The following is a 20628-nucleotide window of genomic DNA, read 5'->3' as shown; positions in this document are numbered from 1 at the left end:
AGGGAATGGACTAAACCTGACCATATATGAATAATTAACACGATTAATCGTAGTAATTATTAATATCTGGGTTGGTTAAGTTAGATTAATTATCAGGATCAATTTACATGTGATTCCAAATTAGTTTGTCATGCATCCCGGTTCGTCCTGCGGACCGGAGCCGAAAACTTCCTTATATCACAAGATTGCCTGCCTGTATACCGAGTGAATATTTTCCGGTGGCCACACGGAAGTATTTGCTCGTATACGGCACTTTCAGATGCGGCACTTTCTTAAAATAGTTAACCGAGGTAGAGCTTTGGCAACTTTACAGACCTTTGACATATTACAGAGACTTCAAGCATGGGACCATGAGACAGATTCGATTCAAAGGATTATGGAATTTAATAACACAATACTAAGGGTTATATAGACTACTAAAAATCACGCAGGAGTAAATAATATGCATATCAAAACAAACAATTAACACAGGATTGCAATATGACGTATTTAAAAAGAGACAGTTAGAGTGGGAGAGAGAGAGAGAGAGAGAGAGAGAGAGAGAGAGTGGGTGTGAGAGAGAGAGAGAGAGAGAGAGAGAGAGAGAGAGAGAGAGAGAGAGAGAGAGAGAGAGAGAGAGAGAGAGAGAGAGTGGGTGTGAGAGAGAGAGAGAGAGAGTGAGAGAGACAGAACAGTTCAAAAACAGTTCAAAACCACGAAACTCCCCGAAGGATTCTAACATTAATCTAGACAACTTTAAGCAGCACTTAATTGATATTCGTACGTTACTTGATTTAAAACGGTCCCCTTTTGCGTGCGGCTGTGTGGCAAAGGCGGATCAGGAGCTGGCGTGTCTGGAGCGTCTTCCGGTAGGAGGCAGATGTTTGTGATTGCTTCAGCTGCGGCCCGTACGAGAAACGATAAATCTTAGGCTTGTTTCGTTCGTGAATACACTGACCGAAGTCAACTATCAAATGGAGGTAGATCAAATAAAAGAAAACTTAGATTAAAACAAAGTAGGAAAAACGACGATGAAGAATAGGCAGAACTCCGGCTGGAGTTTGCAAGAAATTTGGGATTTCTCTCTCTGGCTAAAGACTGCAAAGAGGAGAAGGTGGCGGTCTATTTTGAAGGGGCGCGGGACACGCCTTTCTCACGTGTCTGATCCAATCGTTTGGCAGGGAGGCGGGTCGTCAGACCTTGTGATTCCCGAGGTACAGCCTCCCGGTCATGTGCATAGCAGATAAAGACTTAGTAACACTATACTTCTTAAACTAGGTATTAATAAAATCATGCATCATATTAAATTTTGAGTTGCTGATTCAATCTTCTTTGGTTATTCTGATTACAACGATATCGCGCACGATAGAGTTATACGTTAGTAAGATTACGATACATGATTTTCGTGATTAAACACATATCAAGTCTGATTACATATTATAAACTTACAGTTATGCAGATTTGGTAACAAGGGAATCATGAAAACACAACCACAAAACATTATACATTTACAAAAGGGGATTTTTGATCCCATGTGTTCAGAGTGTTCCGTGTGTGTAAATGGGTGTTCAGAAGTTCAACCAGCGTTGGTCACGCGGTGAATTTGTGATCGAGTCCAGTATGTATGTGTGTGTGTTCATGCGTATGTATGTATGTTCAGAGTTCATTGACCGATGGTGACGGGGGTGAACTCGCGACCAGTCCCGTGTGAGCGTGTGTGCTTCGAATTTGATGAGTTTAAACAACTGCTACAATGGCCAGTTGTCTAATCTCACAATTCTCTTCTGTGTGTGTAAGGAAAAACCCCAGGGGGAAGTCACATGTGGATAGGGTCCTTTTGTTGACTAATCAAAGAGGAAACCTCATGAGCGCATCAGTATCAGTAATTCAATCAGGTCCGGTCACCATCCGCTTAGTGTGGCAAATTACAACAGAGAGACTTTGTGATTGACTCTGTAAACTAATCAACAGTCCCAGGACCCTTACTTTGTCATAGTCTCTGAATTAAAAGAATGCAAAACCAGCAGTTTAAGAAAATGGCAGATCTGACCATGGCTACAACATATAGGAAGAGGTCAATTTTTCTTGAAAAATCCGACACTCTGTGTCCACTTTTCTCTTTTTTGACAAAGACATTTCGCTGATGAAGGTGCCAGGGCCACCATAAACGTGGGTAAAACGATAGAACCAAACGCCACTTACAGACCGCTTACTGAAGCTCAGGTTGTTGTTTTTTTTTTTTTCATATTGCATATTTATCCCCCGGGCCGGACTGAGCCCCCTGGCGGGGGTCAGTTACGGCCCGCGGGCCGTAAGTTTGACACCCCTGCTTTAAACAGAACTAAATGATACATACACAAGCTATGTATTAGAGCTACACAATTCTGGAAAATTTAAAGAATAAAAATAGAGATCACGATTCTGAACAAACAACTTTACAAAATAACATAATTTATGTTAATTGCTGAAGTCTATTAAAAATGTTTAATTAATCTGAATTATTTAAAAAAAAACTTGGATTTGAATGATTCAATTCCTCAATCAAATACACTTGTTTCATAGATGAATCAGCATTTATGAACGAATCTCTTGAAAAATCTCTTTTCCTTTTTCAAACACAGGAAAATTGATGTTTAGAAAAAAAAAAATAAGTGGAAAAATATTATTTCCAGGAACGTTCCAAGAAGACGAGACAGTCCCTTGAAAAAACCCCGAAATGTGGATTCACTCAATCATGCAAACTCAATTGTCAGTTCACAAGTCCATGCAAGTTTCCATCCAAGAAGAATTTGAAAGTCTTTAAAGGGGTTATATGATGCGATTTCTTGTTTTCCTTTTTCTTTAGTGTGTTATGTAGCTGTTTGTGCAAGTATAAGAGCAGCAGAGTCACAAAGTGTCAAACCTAAAGAGATATTCTTTATAAAAGTTAAGGCTCAGCCACGCCTTCCTAAAACGCTTCGTTCAAACACGCCTCCACAGATCTACGTCAGTGTGTGTGCGCAGAGTTTCAGAACACCACCCAAATGTATATGTAAAGACAGAGGGCGTAACTTTTATTCTCGCTGTGTTATTGTTGCCGCCGGCGCCGTCATGTCGTGAAGATGCTGTGTTTTTTGTTGCGAAAGCCAAACAACTTTCTTTGGCCTTCCAAAGAGGACACAATTAGAAAACTGTGGTTAAGCTTTATTTACAACACTGACCCCAAGACCCCTTGAATGTGGAAATTTCTCTCGGCTGACTTCATGGGTCCAGAATTTCTCAAAACCTGCCTGCAGCAATGACTGTCGCAAGTCATCTGACGACTGAATCTCAATGAGTTCCAGTTGTAAAGACCCCTCATCCAATGACGATACCAGCTCCTTCCCTTTCAATGCAAAGTCTGCCTCAACATTCACACAGAAAGGGTCCTTCACAAATCTCATCACTTCACTGGAGATGCTGAAATCCTCAAACCTAGTGGAAAAGTGGTTTTTCAATGAGTCAATAAACCCTGACATCACCTCGGTAATTTTCAGGCCAGATTTCCTCAATACGGGGAAGTGGAGCATCTTGCCAGGACAAAGATCAGCAGAGAAGAGTGAGAGCTTTCTTTGAAAAGCATGAAGTTTCTCCACAAGTTCTGCGACTGTTTTATCTCTGCCCTGCAACTCCAAGTTGAGTTGGTTCAAATGTTAGAAACCGTCGCTCAAAAAGCAAACAGCGGCATTAAACTCATCATTTTCCATCAGAGACAGAAACTTGCCCGCTTTTTTCAATTTTGAAGACTGGAGAAACACCAGAATCTCCCCTCTTTGTTCACAAAAAAACGTTTCAAAGCGTTTCCTTTGATAGGCCATCTAATGTCATTGTGAATGAGCAAATCTTTATATTCAGCAGACATGTCAGTCAACAGCTTGCGGAAAAGGCGGTGCTGTAAACTGGAGGTACAACGGATGAAGTTTATAATTGCCATGACAGAGTCCATGGTCTCGTTTAACTCACCGGAGGATTTGATGGATGAGGCAATGCAGAGATCTCACCTGCGGAGCCACAGCTGCCATCCTCACGGCGAGCCCCTGATCCCTGCCCACCATCAAGGGCGCACAAAAATCCAGGTTGTTCTCCTCAAAGAATGAAGCAATTTTGGTGAAGAGAATCTCACCAGTAGTGTGCCCCTCCATGGGAATTAGTCCAAGCAGATCCTCACGAAAACATTCCCCATCAAAAAATCTCACATAGAGGCACAGCTGTGCAACACCACTCGACTATCAGTCGACTCATCCACTGCCAAAGACATCACCTCAGCCTTCCTCAGCTTGTCCAAGAGCGTCTCGAAAACGTCCGATGCAAGGGACTCGACTCTCCTCATATTTGACATGTCAGAAATTGGAATTTGCTTGATCGAATCGATATGTTTTTTTACAGGTTTTCTCATCTGTTACCACCTCCTCAATGGATGCCAGCATACACTCCTTGACTGTCTCCGAGTCTGTAAACGGCTTTTTCTTTTTGCCCAATATCCATGCCACTCGTAACGATGCCGCAGTTTCTCTCTCTTGATCAGTACAGGCCCGAAACACAATGCGACGTCTTTGCTCATAACAAGATGTAAGCCCTGTTATCTTTAGCCTCCGAGCAGCAGAGCCCGGTGTGAAAGTAGCATCAAAGTTAGCATGCGTTGTCTTGAAAGGCCTTCTCAAATTATACTTCTTGCACACGGCAAGGCACTCGTTGCAATTATGCACACAAGATTCGCATCAACGGCAATAAACACGTATTTCTGTCCATTCATTGTTGAACTGCCTGTTCTCTGAGTCAACTGTCGTTTAATCAGGTCTAATATATGTTGTTAGTGGCGAGAATTTTCACGTGAATAAATACATAGATCCAACTATTTTAAGAGTGTATTTAAATGGTCCAGTGGCAGAATTTTGCCAAGCGTGTCAGAGTTTCTGGGTTCTAATCCGCACTCGAATATTTTTTTTATTTTTTTTTCATCAAAACCGATTATGTTTATCAGTGGTTGAATATCTGTGTGCATTTTGTTTTGTAATTTCACCGGAACAAATAGAGAGTCTCCACAATGGATTGAAGCGTGCGTCCGAGTGAAGACTGTGTGCGAGCCACAAGAGAACACTGTATCCGCACCACTGATCACAGCGGCAACGAGCACTTTGATAACTTGATTTCAAAAACAACACATTTCAGCGCTAGATCGCCTCTCATTTAACAAACGAACGAAATGAATGCTCTGGTAGTTAATGGAGATTTTTTAATAATTTCTATTGGTACATTCGTGCCGCGAGATGTTTCAAAAGTGGTGGGAACAATATCTGTGAGGGTCTTGTAAGGAAGAACCCAATTGCAGACAGTTTGCGAAAACACAAGGTTTATTTGACAAAAAAGGGAAAACAAAACCCACAATGGGGTAAAACAAGACTGAAGGGCAAAAACAAAGACTAACAACACTAGACTAAGACTTGACAGGTAACTAGACAAATAACAGCAACAAGATCAGGATTGTACAAGACAGAGTTCTTCACTAGATACTCACAAGAGGGTCAACACACAGGTATAGTATCACAGGATACACACACTGAGAATCACAATGGACCGGCACAAGACAGCAAACACAAGGGGATTAAATAGAGAGACTAATGATAACAACAGGTGACACAGGTAAAGCAATAATGACAAAACGAGGATAACAAGGGGGCGGGGCCAGAGGACGAGACAACACAAGCACATGGCCCAAACCAAAGGCCACCTGCTTGCACACAAAACATGGTTCTGTCATGATCCTGCCTCAAGAATTAAAGAACAATAAGAACTAGATGGCAGAATCATGACAATATCGACCTTAGCAAAAAGTGGTGGGGACATGTCCCACCGTCCCACCCGCAAATTACGCCTAAAGGGCCGGTACAAAATCCCCCAGGGGGCCCGGCCCTGGGGCGGCCAATTGAATAGTCCGGACCTAAACCAATCTGATACGATCTGGTCCAATCGTGCTGGCAAAGTTGATCGATCAGCTTGGTCATCTGCATTTTCCGGTTCAGAATGATTCGGACTCAAATTGATAGCTGTAGTACCGACATTATCACCTGTCATTATTGCTTTGGGAGCTGATGTTCCAAATATGGTAAGGGGCGTGACATTTACATCACACGCTTAAGGTTTTTAGGCCAATCACAATGCACTGGATCGCTGGCCAATCAGCGCTTTTCAGAACGATGAGCTTTGTAAAAATAGACACAAAATTTCAGAAAAAGAGGCATAGAGGAGCAACAACAATGTACAGTATGTGTAAAATAATGACTTTTTTTTAACCTAAAACCACGTAAACACATTGCATTAAACCAAATACACAAAACAATGTTCTTTTTAGAACCATCATATGACCCCTTTAAACAAAAATACTGCAAAGCGTCCAAAAAAAAAAGAATTATAGAGAAAATCTAGAAAGAAGGAAAAATAATTCCCAGGGCAATGTCTGAATACTCCAAATAGGAAGGAAAATACTGTCAAAATAATTTCAAAGAGTTTGCAGTGCCGCTTGCGTCCACAGAGCGGCGCTAATGTGTCAAAAATGGCAAGCGAGGATTCTTCTGACACTGGTTCTGAATCAGCTTAATTCTAAAGCAACAACAAAAATATCTTTCAAAATAAAAGTCCTTGAATACCTCCACACAAGCATCTAGTGCAGACTGAATGTGGTTTCAGTCTGATGAATCGTATCAAGACAAATTCACTGACTTCAGACCACCCACTTATTGGATCAGCTAATGAGAATCAGGTCTACACAAGCAGAGGGCCCTATAAATCTAGACAAGGTCTACACTTTAAGCACTGAAAAGGGGACAATGACAGACGGGAGAAGTATTAAGGTAGGTTACAATATTAATAAATACAATTTCTATTACTAAATAGTACCATTACTAAATTAGGAAATATTAGGAAATCAAAAATCCCAGCGTAGAGGGACAGCTTGTCTGACAGGACTGCATGTAACAGCCTTTATTTGACAAACCCCATGGGTTTGGACCAGTAGCGGACTTTAGTACACATGCAGAACTACCGTATATAAAAGCTATTCACATGAGCACATATAAAACTAATGCCAACTAGTTACTGACCTGATGCAGACACAGCACTGATATAGTCTTGGTCTGAAGAGAGGTTTACGTAAGGTCACATGACAATAATCTGGCCCAATGGCTCTCTATATATGAGAGAACGCTGCAGTTCCATGTTTCACCACAGATTTACATTGGAAATGTGCGGGGCGCTGTAGAGCTAGGGAGGCCAGCTGCCCTGCTGTATCATGAATACATGCCTGCCGAATCCATGTGTTACATTTTAATATATCCTGTTCACTTTACGACTTAAAATAGTCTAGAAAATCTGAAAAACATTTTTTGTAGAATGCTGAACACATTTATAATTTATTATTAATTCAATGCATAGAGGAGGTCTATGTTTGGATGAATATTTTGGTGGGGCTCTGTCCATACAGACGAGCCGCGGCTGGTTTGGACACAGGGCAGCTCACCAAATGTTTGGTCATATAGCAACAATCTTTAACGCAAGCCTTGAACATGGAGTCAAGCCAGTCGCGGTTTGACGTGACCAATATTCAGGTCATTTAAACCAAAAAAGTTATTTGTTCTGGTTTCAGAGTTCAGTAACATCAAATCAATCAAAAACATCATATTGCTGCTGATTTTTTTCAGAGACAGATGCAGCTTTTATTTGCGTAGGCCTATATTTAATATTTTTTAATGGTCTGTTGCTTAACTGATGCCTTCCTAATTCTAAAAATTTGTTTAGAGCTTTTTGGGTTCAACCCACTATATTTGTTGCTCACAGTTTTAAAGTTTGTGCTCAGATAAATATTTATCTGCTCAGGTGTTACTTGGGTAACATTAAAAATATAATTGTGCTAAACCATGTTTACACCAGATGCGAGCAGCGCATCGCGACATGTCAAGAACATTAACCTTTACAATTAGTGATTCTATCTACATATTTTAAGTAAATGTACTGCATGTAATGCATGTCTTCAAAGACTTGTCTAGATTACTCAGGATAAGAAGATCGATATATAATCATACAAAATAGGTTTTTGCTACAATTCCAAAATAAGTGAGCTACTCAAATTATCCAAGTAAAGTAACAAACAAAAATGATTCATTTGTTTATATTACACTTCTTTATGTTACAGCCTCAATGATTCATTTGTATCAGTGTGATCAGCTCTACTCTCACCTGGCTTTCTACCAGCATGGCCATATCCATGAACATATCGTGCAGCTCACGGATGTTGTTCTCCAGTTTGATGATTTCATTGTGTTGCGTCTCAATCTCGTTCATGGCCTGTTCAGTGATGTTGCAGTCCATGATGATCTGTAGGGGGGAAAAAATAATAAAAAGATATTAGAAAGTGGCGATGCTGAAGTTTTCCAACATAAGTCTGCTTCAATCACTGGCTGGTTTACGGAGCGCAAAAAACAACAAAAAAGTGCAGTATGCTCTGGGAAGGGGATTGAAAACTCAAATCTCACAAAATATGAACTTTTGCAGCTCTAAAGACCCAGCAAATGTGTTTGTGTCCTGTAAGGGCCACACAATTGGTCCAATGACTGAATCCAATGGTGTGGCTGAAGGTTATTTCCTGCGCGTTCTGTCTTTTCAGTGAGCAAAGTATTTAATTCTAGTTAACATTCAACATTCTGACTCCCATGTTATCCTGACCTAGAATTTAGGTTAGAATGGCAATTGATTATTGGTCATTTTAATTATTATTTACCTAGACATTTGATGATGCAATTTAACTCTTTATTTTACATTGTAGTCGTAGATTGAACTTCATTCACATTCCAATGTGACTCAGAGTCATGCGGCCATGTACACGGATCTCACGGTCACAAACTCGTTAGTCTGGGTCATTCGACAGAGGTAATTGACTAATACTATTTAGATGGGTACCCATGCTTCCTCTTCCGTAAAAGTACTTAAGTTAGTCTCAACATATATGTACTCATTTAAAGCAAGACTATCTCTGGCCAGCGGTCATGACCACTACCATAGATATTAGCCGATTGCCTTTTGTGGCACGTCTCCTAGACCAATATCAAGAACTGGACCGTGACTCACCTTCAGTGAGCTCAATAAAAGTAAAGCCATCCATTTCAGCCACTCCGACAACAAGATTATTCCAACTGACTAACATAGTATCTTTGTAATGACCAGTTAATGATGCTGTATCCACTCACCCCTGAAGTGAAGATGGGGTTGTCACTTTCTAACACGCTCTCCAACTCCTCATTTGTTGTATTTCTTCCGGCTACACAGAAAAAAACATGATATTAATAGCTTGTTTGTGCTATAGTGTACGTGTAAATGTTTGTCTTTGTACTAGTTGATGTAAAATAATACATTGACACACATACAATGTATATTGGATGATTTTTGTAAAGATACTATCTATAGCCGCTCTTCCAATGTCGGCCCAGTGCGAGCCAGGGCTAACAGCGTGCTGTGCGGGGGCCAATAGCCTCGGATCTCAAGCACCAAGCCCAAAATCAAGTTGCGTCTCCACTGTCGGGCCAGTAGCCCCGCAGCGCTACCCTAAAACCCACCCTTAACACGCCTCCATACAACGACGTCACTCAACCATTTCACCAGCTGACTGAATAAGCATGACGGAAGCGAACTTTTGGTCTTTGCTTAAGACTCCAGCATCGATATTTGACTAATGTTTTACAATAAATGATACAGTGACAGTGAATTTAGTTACAGCCAGACAGAGGAAACACAGCTAATGTGTGGCCTGGGCCTGCTGTGCCAAATGGTTTAATATCTAGTGGATTGACTAGACTTATGTGTATCTGTATCATTTACTAGTGACTTTAGCAATGTGAACCTAGTTTGAGTAACTATTGACATAAACCAGTTCTACCAGAAAGACTCGGGAGAATAAATACTGTAACAATAAATACATTTATTGATAGCCCAGCAAGCAATAAAGTTCTTTGGCGTAGGCCCCGTTCATAGCTCGCAATCCGAGGGTCCGGACTCTGCATTTCCTGCCTGAAGACGAAGGCAGGGGCGCAGCCGACCCCCTGTGAGGTATAGGAAGGGACCATCCTGGTGGTGGTGGGGAGGATGGAGAGGAAGGGACCATCCTGGTGGTGGTGGGGAGAATGGAGGGGAAGGGACCATCCTGGTGGTGGTGGGGAGGATGGAGAGGAAGGGACCATCCTGGTGGTGGTGGGGAGGATGGAGGGGAAGGGACCATCCTGGTGGTGGTGGGGAGGATGGAGAGGAAGGGACCATCCTGGTGGTGGTGGTGGGGAGGATGGAGGGGAAGGGACCATCCTGGTGGTGGTGGGGAGGATGGAGAGGAAGGGACCATCCTGGTGGTGGTGGTGGGGAGGATGGAGGGGAAGGGACCATCCTGGTGGTGGTGGTGGGGAGGATGGAGGGGAAGGGACCATCCTGGTGGTGGTGGGGAGGATGGAGAGGAAGGGACCATCCTGGTGGTGGTGGTGGGGAGGATGGAGGGGAAGGGACCATCCTGGTGGTGGTGGGGAGGATGGAGAGGAAGGGACCATCCTGGTGGTGGTGGTGGGGATGAAGGAGGGGAAGGGACCATCCTGGTGGTGGTGGGGAGGATGGAGATGAATGAAAGCGTTAGCATCTGTGAACTCAAACATGTGTAAGTACTGGTCTTTTATACCGCAAGTATTAGACACGATTGGATAGATGAGAAGGTAATAAGTGGCATAGCAAATTAGTCTTCCTGGCAGAACTTAACGCTAAAGCATCCATTTCTTTGTGCCTGAGTCAATATGGCTCAAAAGTAACTAATTAGAATGCATGACTTTAACAAATGATATCACATCGCAAGCTGCTAGATATGGAGAAAGTTACCTCCATTCAGCATGAATTTATTTATATTTTGCTAGGTTTGAACAGTCTATCCATAAGTATGGTCATGTGACAAACACCAAACCTCAGGAAAACATGCAAACCTGCACTCTTCATAAAAAGCTGTGCTTGGCTGTAACCTCATAGCAGGTTTCTACCTGTTGCTATTATTGATTCAAAATGCATGTTTTCATGCCAGCTTAGCTTATATGCTTAACTATTCACTCCTTGCATCATACAAAACTTGTCAAACGTGTATGCTTGCTTCATTAATACATTGATAAATGCAGATCATACAAGATTGTTTAATGATTTGGAATAATAAAAGCTAAAGCTGTAATGAAATCGTAGTAGCAAAATATTTTATCTTCCTTATTGTGACATCCGAGTGTATGGTGGGGACTTGGTTTTATGGATCAGTTAATGATTGGATTTTGAGTAGTGGGCATAAGTGCAGGCAGATAAACATGAGCTTGCAACAGCGGGTTTAAGCGCACAGAATATTGCACTCATCACCAGAACTGTGTTGTTTTCACCAGAAGGTTCAGTTATGACAGTTTGATTGAACATTACCAGATTAAACTTTTAAAAAATCAAGCATAGGCTATGCATGAATTAATTGTTAACAATATGAACTATAACATGCATTTAGAAAATAGCGTACATTTTAATCTCATGTCAACTTTGGGTTATATTATTAGGATTTTCTTACACACACCTGTTATTTCACTTAAGAAGATATTTAAGCATCCCCTGGGGTCATATGGATTGCCATCATGATGGCTGTGTGTGCTTTTTCACAGCTAACAAAAACATGTTCTTAGAATGTTTTGCTAACATTCCCATTAGGTTATGAAAACTTGATTTCTGAATGTTTTTTTCCTTGGTTAATGTGAACGCAAATTTTTTTGATTTCCATTACACGAGAGTAGATGTTAAAACTTCATGCTGATCTGCACTCGGCTTTCGCCAAGATAAGCACCAACTAAGACGTAGCTTTACAGTAAACTATGCTTCTCCATCCATTTACGCTTCCTTCCATATGGTGATGTGAATCTCCTTCTGTCTGGTGTTAATGGCTGAAGTATATTTCCTGGCGCGTCAGCACACACAACGGCTGCGATGCTGGCTCTGGGGATCAACCACAGTGCTATCTCCCCAGCGGATCAGCATGACATCCGTCTGGATTGAGCTGAGTAGGGGACATCTCTGGGGTCTTCAAGTGGGTACCTTCCGTCCTCAGTGTTTCGTCGACTAGCCCACGACACCTCAAGAGGGCTCGACAGTGACTCTGGCGTCCCAGAGTCACCCCCCTCCGTCCCCCACTCAACTCAGCCCAGCTTACTTACCTGTACAGCGTTTCTTTCTTTCTTTCTATTGTGCTTGAGATCCCTCCTGCTGCTGAGGTTGCTCCTTCCTCGTAGTTCAGTGGCATAAACCCTTAATGTGACCTAACCACAATCTCCTAACCACAATCTCTAACGGCACAATCTCACCGCAACCCGACCATACACGCCAACCCGTTTGACTAAGGCTGTCGAAGCCCCACTGTCGTCGTTAAAGCAGGTTCAGTGGCAACGGTTCCGTATGGCATACTACCTACTGTAACACAACAACCGACCATACGCACCAACCCATTTGACTAAGGCTGACAAAACAGGTTCAGTGGCAATGGTTCCGTTTGGCATACTACCTACAATAAAACACAACAATATCTGTCCAACACAAATCCTCATTCATGCAAAATACAGTACACGGGATTGTAATAACTATGATAACTATGCAAACTATAAAAAATAGACTCTTTTTTCAAGAATTCTTTGAAACCGTAGCGTGGCGGCCTGTACACAGCCAGCCAGAATCTTTCCGTCTCAACCACAGCCAGTTGCTGCTCCTCTCTGCTGCTTCAGATAAGTTCTTTACTGTGCGACACAACTCTTGGCCACTGAATCCGACGTCTCTGAGAAACCGGGTTGTATGGGTGTGCCACAAATCCTCGACAACCCACTTCCACTGGATAAACCTGGACTCTCCATCCTCGCTGTTCTGCTTCAGTGGCCAGCTGAGCATACCGCAGTTTCTTCCTCTCATATGCCTCATCTACAGCATCCTCCAATGGCACTGTTAACTCTATCAGGTGAACAAGGGGTGCTGATCCGGACCACAAAACAATATCTGGTCGTAGGTTAGTGGTGGCAATCTCAGGTGGAAAAATAAGCCGTTGATCAACATCTGCCAGCATTTTCCAGTCTCTAGCAGCTTCCAGTTGTCCTGGGCTTTAACACCTAAATTGGTTTTAACACCTTTTCTTGGTGGTTGCTCGCCTGGGCGGAGGAATATTGTCTTCTGTGTGTAATGTTTTGCTAGAACAGGTGGCAACTTATTGGTCATGTTACGCTTGTCTTCCAATGCTAAAGCCAAACATCGCAGTACTTGGTCATGGCGCCAAGTAAACCGACCTTGGCTAAGAGCCACCTTACATCCTGTCAAAATGTGCCTTAATGTGGCAGGTGATGAACACAAAGGACAAGAGGGATCCTCTCCTACCCAGAGGTTTAGGTTCTGCGGTGATGGGAGAACATCATATGTTGACCTAATAAGGAAACTGATCCTACTCTCTTCCATTGACCAAAGGTCTTGCCAGCCCATCTTGCGTTGTTCCACACTCTCCCATCTCATCCACTCTCCCTGCTTGGCCTGGGAAATGGCCTTTATACACCTCATCCTCTCCTCCTGCTTTCGCACCTCATTGACTACCAGCTTCCTCCTTTGAGCTGGGCCTGCCTTGTGCCATTTAGGAGGAGCTAAACTGAGCCCAAAACCCCCTCTTCCATGCTGTACTTGCCCCACGATATCACCAATTTGAAGGGCAGCCTTTGCCTCTTCCACAGCTTTCTTTGCTGACCACTTTCTTCCAGTTTTTACCACAGGGGCTGCCTCCCTTACACATTTGTCGCGTGACTCTACTAAGGTCATTTCCAGTCTGACCTTGGCGCACTTAAACTCCTCGGCTAAAGCAGAGACTGGTAGCTGCAATATTCCTTTACTATAAAGTCCCACTCTGCTGAGGTAGCGTGGAACTCCCAACCATTTCCTGATGTATGAACTTATTAACGCTTCCAGCTTCTCTACTGTTGTCAAAGAAACCTCGTACACAGTCAGTGGCCACAGCAACCTCGGCAGTAGACCAAACTGAAAGGACCAGAGTTTTAGTTAAAGGAAGATTCCATTCACTCATTTTGAAAATGTTATTAAAACATTAAAAACACTCTGAACGGATGGTCCGTCCATCACCAGGCTCACACACAGACACTTAAATATCGCTAATTTACCTTTGCTGCATGTCTTTCAACTGTGGTGGAAACTAGAGTACCTGGAGGAAATCACGGAGAACCTGCTAACTCCTGGCTCAGCCGGGACTTTTTTTTCTTCTTTTTTTTTTACAGGCAAGTCATTAACAACAAGGTCTTATTTACAATGGCGGCCTGACAAGTGGAATAACCACTTTTTATTGTGAAGGGGGGGCCATTTGACATGAATATAAAGCGCAGTGGTGTGTATTGAATGGAGCATTTATGGCAAACCTGATAGCGGAATGGTAAAGAGTGTCAAGAGTTGATAGAGTGGACTTGCAAGCAACCCTATATATAGTGTCTCCATAGTCTAACATGGGTAGAATGGTCATTTGAATAAGAGTAAGTTTGGCAGAAGTGGTGAAGGAAGAGCGGTTTCTGTAAAGGAAACCAAGCTTGGCCTTAACCTTAGATTGCAGCTTTGATATGTGGATGGAGAAAGAAAGTGAAGTTTCCAACCAGATGCCCAAGTATTTATATGCTTGTTCTAGAATAGCCCCCTTGCAAGTGGTGATTTTAAGGGCTGGAGGAGGCGTAGTACCCTTACGGTTAGGGTTGGGTATCGGTTGGGTTTTATCCGATACCTGTACCTACTCTGTATTTTTTAAACGGTTCCGGTGCTTAAACGGTTCTTGAAACGGTACTTAAGAAAACGAAACCGCACACACTTTGTCAAAAAATAATACCCCTTTATTTACAGGGCCAAACTGGACACAATATTAACTTATATCTTTAAACAATATAAATACAAGTAACATATGGTAATAATAAATAAACCAATATAAAATAAAAATTCACATTACATAATATCAAATAAAACAATATTGTATCTAGGGCTGTTTTCGACTAAAGATTTTCATAGTCGAATCTGATTCGTTAGATTTTGCCATAGTCGACTGATAGTTTTTCTTTTTTTTAGATAGCAGCTAGACGTTCGGTTGAATAACTGTTCGTCTGTTATAGGACAACTCGCTCTACGTTTATTTAAAATGAACAGCAAGACAACTAGAAGTGAATGTGCTTTCCATTAAATTAATCCTTAACAAAAAAAAATAAAAAACGTTGCAATGAACGTGCTTTGTTTTAAATAAATCACACACAGTAAACAAAACCTTAACAAAAAAACTTTGCAATGAATTTTGTAATTTAGACGCGCAAACTGCGAGCCGGTGGGGTGAGACGTAGTAGCCTACATGCTCGGGCAGATTCGGCTTGAAGTCGTTCATCCTCGGATGCGGCGTCGCGCGCGCTGTTACAAAAAAAAGCTGTGCACACAGCCAAGCGAAATGGGGTCTTGCCGGTCTTGCGCACCCAACGCGTCATTTTTTTTTGCCGTGCGGACCTTCGCGCTCGTGCGGACGCGTCGAGTATAAACAAGGCTTTACTCCGTGTCAGCGCGCGCTCTGATCGGTAAAGGTGCACAGACCTCTCCCGAATCATCTCCAGCACTCAGCCTCCGACGCACCACTAACTCCGCCTCCACTTGCCTCGTAAGATGATATTAGTATTTAAACATTCTCTATGATAAAAAATTTTTGTAAAAAATATTTGAATAGCACGGTTTTGCCGGTTATAGAGTTCTAATGACGGTGTTCAACTATAACCGTCGGTCTCACGGTTAATAACCGTCACACCTAGGGGTGTAACGATTCATTCGCATATGCATCAATCTTGAAACATGTATTTCGAATAGTGAATCGTTTATTTCGGTCAATATTCGATTTAAAATGCTAAGAATCGAATAATTTGCGATTCTATTGCGATTCAGTGCTTTAAAACATATAAACATTAAATGACTACATACGCAAATTAATGAGGCGTTGTGCGGCGTCATTTCGCGTCCTCACAGCTCTCACATACTCGCTGCACTCTTTACCATTCACTGGATTTCGCTCGCGCTCGGTCCCATATAGCTCTCATCTACTGATTTTTGAGCAGTCCATGTTTGAGCTCTCCTCAGGACAGCCATTGGTGTTCACATGAGCAGATGACAGCTCTCTATCGAGAAAGCAAGCCATTGATAAAGCTGCCATATCATTACACGGGCACTGCTATGAAACAACGCGTTCGTTGCGTGGAAACGTCGCCGTTATTTTCTTTAAGTTAAGATACTGTAGTTTTACGGAAATGGGTCATACCCGTCCTGGGGTGCGTTTCCCGAAAGCATCGTTAGCCAACTATGGTCGCAAGTTCCGTCGTTACCAATAGAGTTCAATGGAAATTGCGACCAACTTGCGACCATAGTTGGCTAATGATGCTTTCGGGAAACGCACCCCTGAGCAGTTAAAGTAAAACCCCACTTATTCAAGGGTGCGCATTTATTACATGGAAAGAGAAAACGTATAATAGGTGTCTAAAATGCACACGCTTCCGATTAATCATGAATGATGAATGAAATGTAACTTAATGTCGTTAAACTCAATGTACGAAGAAAACTGATGAAATGACTACAACAAAATTACACTGAAATAAGAGCGCGTGGTTTATCCATCAATCAGATGCGCATTAAAGTTGCATTCGTAATCGTTAATATAGCACAAGTAGACACCCGGCGCGTTTTCTTTCAGAATCACAAGGAAAATGTTCAGTATAAAGAGAGCAAAGAGTAGCTATTCCATGAGGAAAAGTTAGTTAAGGTTTAGTTGGGAAAGTTCATGGTATTTTTAGTCTCACAATGGAGGATGTTTAATGTACCAGGAACACTTTAAGGTTGTGTATCCATTAACACTATCCTACAAAATAGTTAGCATGATGAACTAACAATACTTTTAAAGCCTTTTTAAATCTTGGTTTACATTTCTACAAATGCTAATTTATAGGCTTTGGAAATATTTTTTCTAATAATAGATTCATTAAAAACTAACATGAACTAACGTTAACAATAGACAAAATGTCGTTGTTTTTTTGTTGTTGTTCCCACTCTCTGACCCCCGAAGGCAGCTGTATAATTCACACCCTGACTAAGACCCATTGGGGGAAGCATTTAAATAATCCTATGAATGCATATAAAAAATGAAGAATCGAATCGAATTAATCGAATCGCATCGAATTTAAATGTGAATCGCATTGAATCGAATCTTTCTGAATTTGCAAAAATCGTTCTTGAATCGAATCGAAAACCTATGAATCGTGAATCGAATCGATTCGCTGCCTACCCAAAGATTCACAGCCCTAGTCACACCCCTATTGGTTACATAACACTTCCCTACTATTCGACTATGAGGTTCACAGTCGAATCAGACCTCTCCGAATCGAATCGTCGAATCCTCGACTATTAGAAGTCAGCCCTAATTGTATCAAACAATGTAATAATACTGGAGATTAACAGAGGTTACTACCTGGGTAATCTAATATCGACATGGCTACAGGTTCCCATGTTTTGTCTGCTTAAACCAGTCATGTAAGTTATCTGATCATTGTACTAGTTACGCAGCGCTTAGCTTGGCAAGTTTGGTATTTCGTTCCCACTGCGTCTTAGCTACGCAGCTTTGAGTAAACTTATGAAAGAGAACGTCTCTGGTTACTGGTGTAAGTAACCCATGTTCTCTGAATAGGGAACGAGACGCTGCGTTCACTGCCAAACTCCTCGCGCTGCCGACAAGCTTGAAGCTTCCTTTTTCGGCAGAGAAATCTGAGGAGCAGATGATGCGCGCGCTAATATAATACGATGACGTGAGCGTCAAGGCGGCGGCCGCGCCATCAGCCAATGGATTGGAGTGAATCGTGATTCTACACTCACCGGCCACTTTATTAGGTACCCCATGCTAGTAACGGGTTGGACCCCCTTTTGCCTTCAGAACTGCCTCAATTCTTCGTGGCATAGATTCAACAAGGTGCTGGAAGCATTCCTCAGGGAGTTTGGTCCATATTGACATGATGGCATCACACAGTTGCCGCAGATTTGTCGGCTGCACATCCATGATGCGAATCTCCCGTTCCACCACATCCCAAAGATGCTCTATTGGGTTGAGATCTGGTGACTGTGGAGGCCATTTTAGTACAGTGAACTCATTGTCATGTTCAAGAAACCAATTTGAAATGATTAGAGCTTTGTGACATGGTGGAAGTAGCCATCAGAGGATGGGTACATGGTGGCCATAAAGGGATGGACATGGTCAGAAACAATGCTCAGGTAGGCCGTGGCATTTAAACGATGCCCAATTGGCACTAAGGGGCCTAAAGTGTGCCAGGAAAACATCCCCCACACCATTACACCACCACCACCAGCCTGCACAGTGGTAACAAGGCATGATGGTTCCATGTTCTCATCCTGTTTACGCCAAATTCTGACTCTAACATCTGAATGTCTCAACAGAAATCGAGACTCATCAGACCAGGCAACATTTTTCCAGTCTTCAACTGTTCAATTTTGGTGAGCTCTTGCAAATTGTAGCCTCTTTTTCCTATTTGTAGTGGAGATGAGTGGTACCCGGTGGAGTCTTCTGCTGTTGTAGCCCATCCGCCTCAAGGTTGTGCGTGTTGTGGCTTCACAAATGCTTTGCTGCATACCTCGGTTGTAACGAGTGGTTATTTCAGTCACTGTTGCCCTTCTATCAGCTCGAACCAGTCTGGCCATTCTCCTCTGACCTCTGGCATCAACAAGGCATTTCCGCCCACAGAACTGCCGCTCACTGGATGTTTTTTCTTTTTCGGACCATTCTCTGTAAACCCTAGAGATGGTTGTGCGTGAAAATCCCAGTAGATTAGCAGTTTCTGAAATACTCAGACCAGCCCTTCTGGCACCAACAATCATGCCACGTTCAAAGTCACTCAAATCAACTTTCTTCCCCATACTGATGCTCGGTTTGAACTGCAGGAGATTGTCTTGACCATGTCTACATGCCTAAATGCACTGAGTTGCCGCCATGTGATTGGCTGCTTAGAAATTAAGTGTTAACGAGCAGTTGGACAGGTGTACCTAATAAAGTGGCCGGTGAGTGTATATGGGATTCAGACAATCATTCTGACGCGTAATTTTACACGTGAAATGCAGCCAAACCTTGGAGCGTTTTATCTTCTGCATCTTCAATAATCCCCTCGCTATCAGCAGACGTTCCGGGAGTCTCCCGCTTATTGATAACGGCTCCCTGATGCCCGCAAATTAGTTAAAATCTCCCGGAACGCTTGAGCGAGCGAGCAAAAGCGCGCATGTGAGACAGAACAGACAGTGCTCCAATAAACCGTATAGTGCGTGCACGGAGAGAGAGAGGGAGAGAGCGAGAGACTTTGCGTGTGTGCGCCTTATGCCACAGAGCCATCAGGCACCGAAATTTTCATTCTTATTCGGTCTGGTTACTACCGTTTACGTCAGAACCGGTTCCCTATTGGCACCGCGTTTCGGTACCCAACCCTACTTACGGTAAAACCACATGGTTTTTGTTTTGAAGGTATTAAGAGTGAGTTTGAGTTGTGTAAAGGATTGCAGTAGTTGGAAAAAGCTATCTTGCAAGGTAGCTTGAACAGCATCAGGGGAGGAACCCGTGGCATAAAGGATTGTATCATCAGCATATAAGTGAATGAGTGAATTACCAACTGCCTGGGGAATGTTATTAATATAAATTGAGAAAAGTGTAGGGCCAAGGATGGAGCCTTTGGGGACACCCCTGGTGACCGGTAGAGAATGGGAAAAAAGGTTTTCAAATCTTACACGTTGAACCTGGTGAGAAAGATAATTTGAGAACCAAACCAGTGAGTGATCAGTGACACCAATGCTGCTAAGTCTGTGGATGAGTGTGTTGTGGTCCACGGAGTCAAAAGCTTTTGCAAGGTCAATAAATATTGCAGCGCAGTGTTGTTTGATATCTAACGCGGATGTAATGTCATTGAGCACTTTAGTGGTAGCTGTAACACAACAATACCCTGATCGGAAGCCAGACTGTGCCCTGGAGATGATACCGTTCACATTAAGATGATTGATTAGTTGTTTATTAACAAGTTTTTCTATAATTTTAGACACACAAGGCAAGATGGAGATTGGCCTGTAATTGTTTAAGTCAGCCTGATCACAGCCCTTATACAGAGGAAGCACAACCGCTTGTTTTCAAGCAGGTGGAATCTCGGCTGTATGGAAGGATAGATTAATGAGGGCTGTTAGAGGAGCCGCAATAACCGGGGCAGCAATTTTAATGCTTCTTGCTAGACCTTCTTGCTGTGAGGTGATAGTGCTACCCACTGTGCTGCCCTGTTTATATGTTTTTATGTGAATGACACATTTGACAATTTTTTCCAGAGTGTTTACATTTTTTTTTACAAGTGTTTACAAGTGCATTAAATATTTTAAATTACAAAAATAACAGATAAGACTTTACTTTAACATTCACATTTTACTGTAGTGGTACACTAAATTTTGTAAGAGTCTCTGGGAAGTACACAGTCCAAAACATGA

At 42.4% G+C, this 20628-nt stretch overlaps 1 protein-coding gene across 4 annotated transcripts in view; it reads right to left on the bottom strand.

The window, feature by feature from the left end:
* The window catches only part of stx1a (syntaxin 1A (brain)), a 96776-nt gene that overhangs the window by 21010 nt on the left and 55138 nt on the right, over positions 1-20628 (bottom strand). For all 4 annotated transcript variants that reach the window (XM_056264687.1, XM_056264685.1, XM_056264684.1 and 1 more), the window contains exons 7-8: positions 9234-9304; positions 8227-8364 (exon numbers count right to left, since the gene is read on the bottom strand). In XM_056264687.1, coding sequence (XP_056120662.1) covers positions 8227-8364; positions 9234-9304 — 209 coding nt within the window. The remainder of the gene's footprint in view (positions 1-8226; positions 8365-9233; positions 9305-20628) is intronic.

This window comes from Rhinichthys klamathensis, unplaced genomic scaffold (assembly GCF_029890125.1).
Source record: "Rhinichthys klamathensis goyatoka isolate OS25496 unplaced genomic scaffold, OSU_Roscu_1.1 h1tg000223l_1, whole genome shotgun sequence".
In the NCBI taxonomy this organism is placed as follows: Eukaryota; Metazoa; Chordata; class Actinopteri; order Cypriniformes; family Leuciscidae; genus Rhinichthys; species Rhinichthys klamathensis.
Note: the sequence above shows the minus strand (reverse complement) of the source record. Positions and strands in the feature narration are given on the sequence as shown.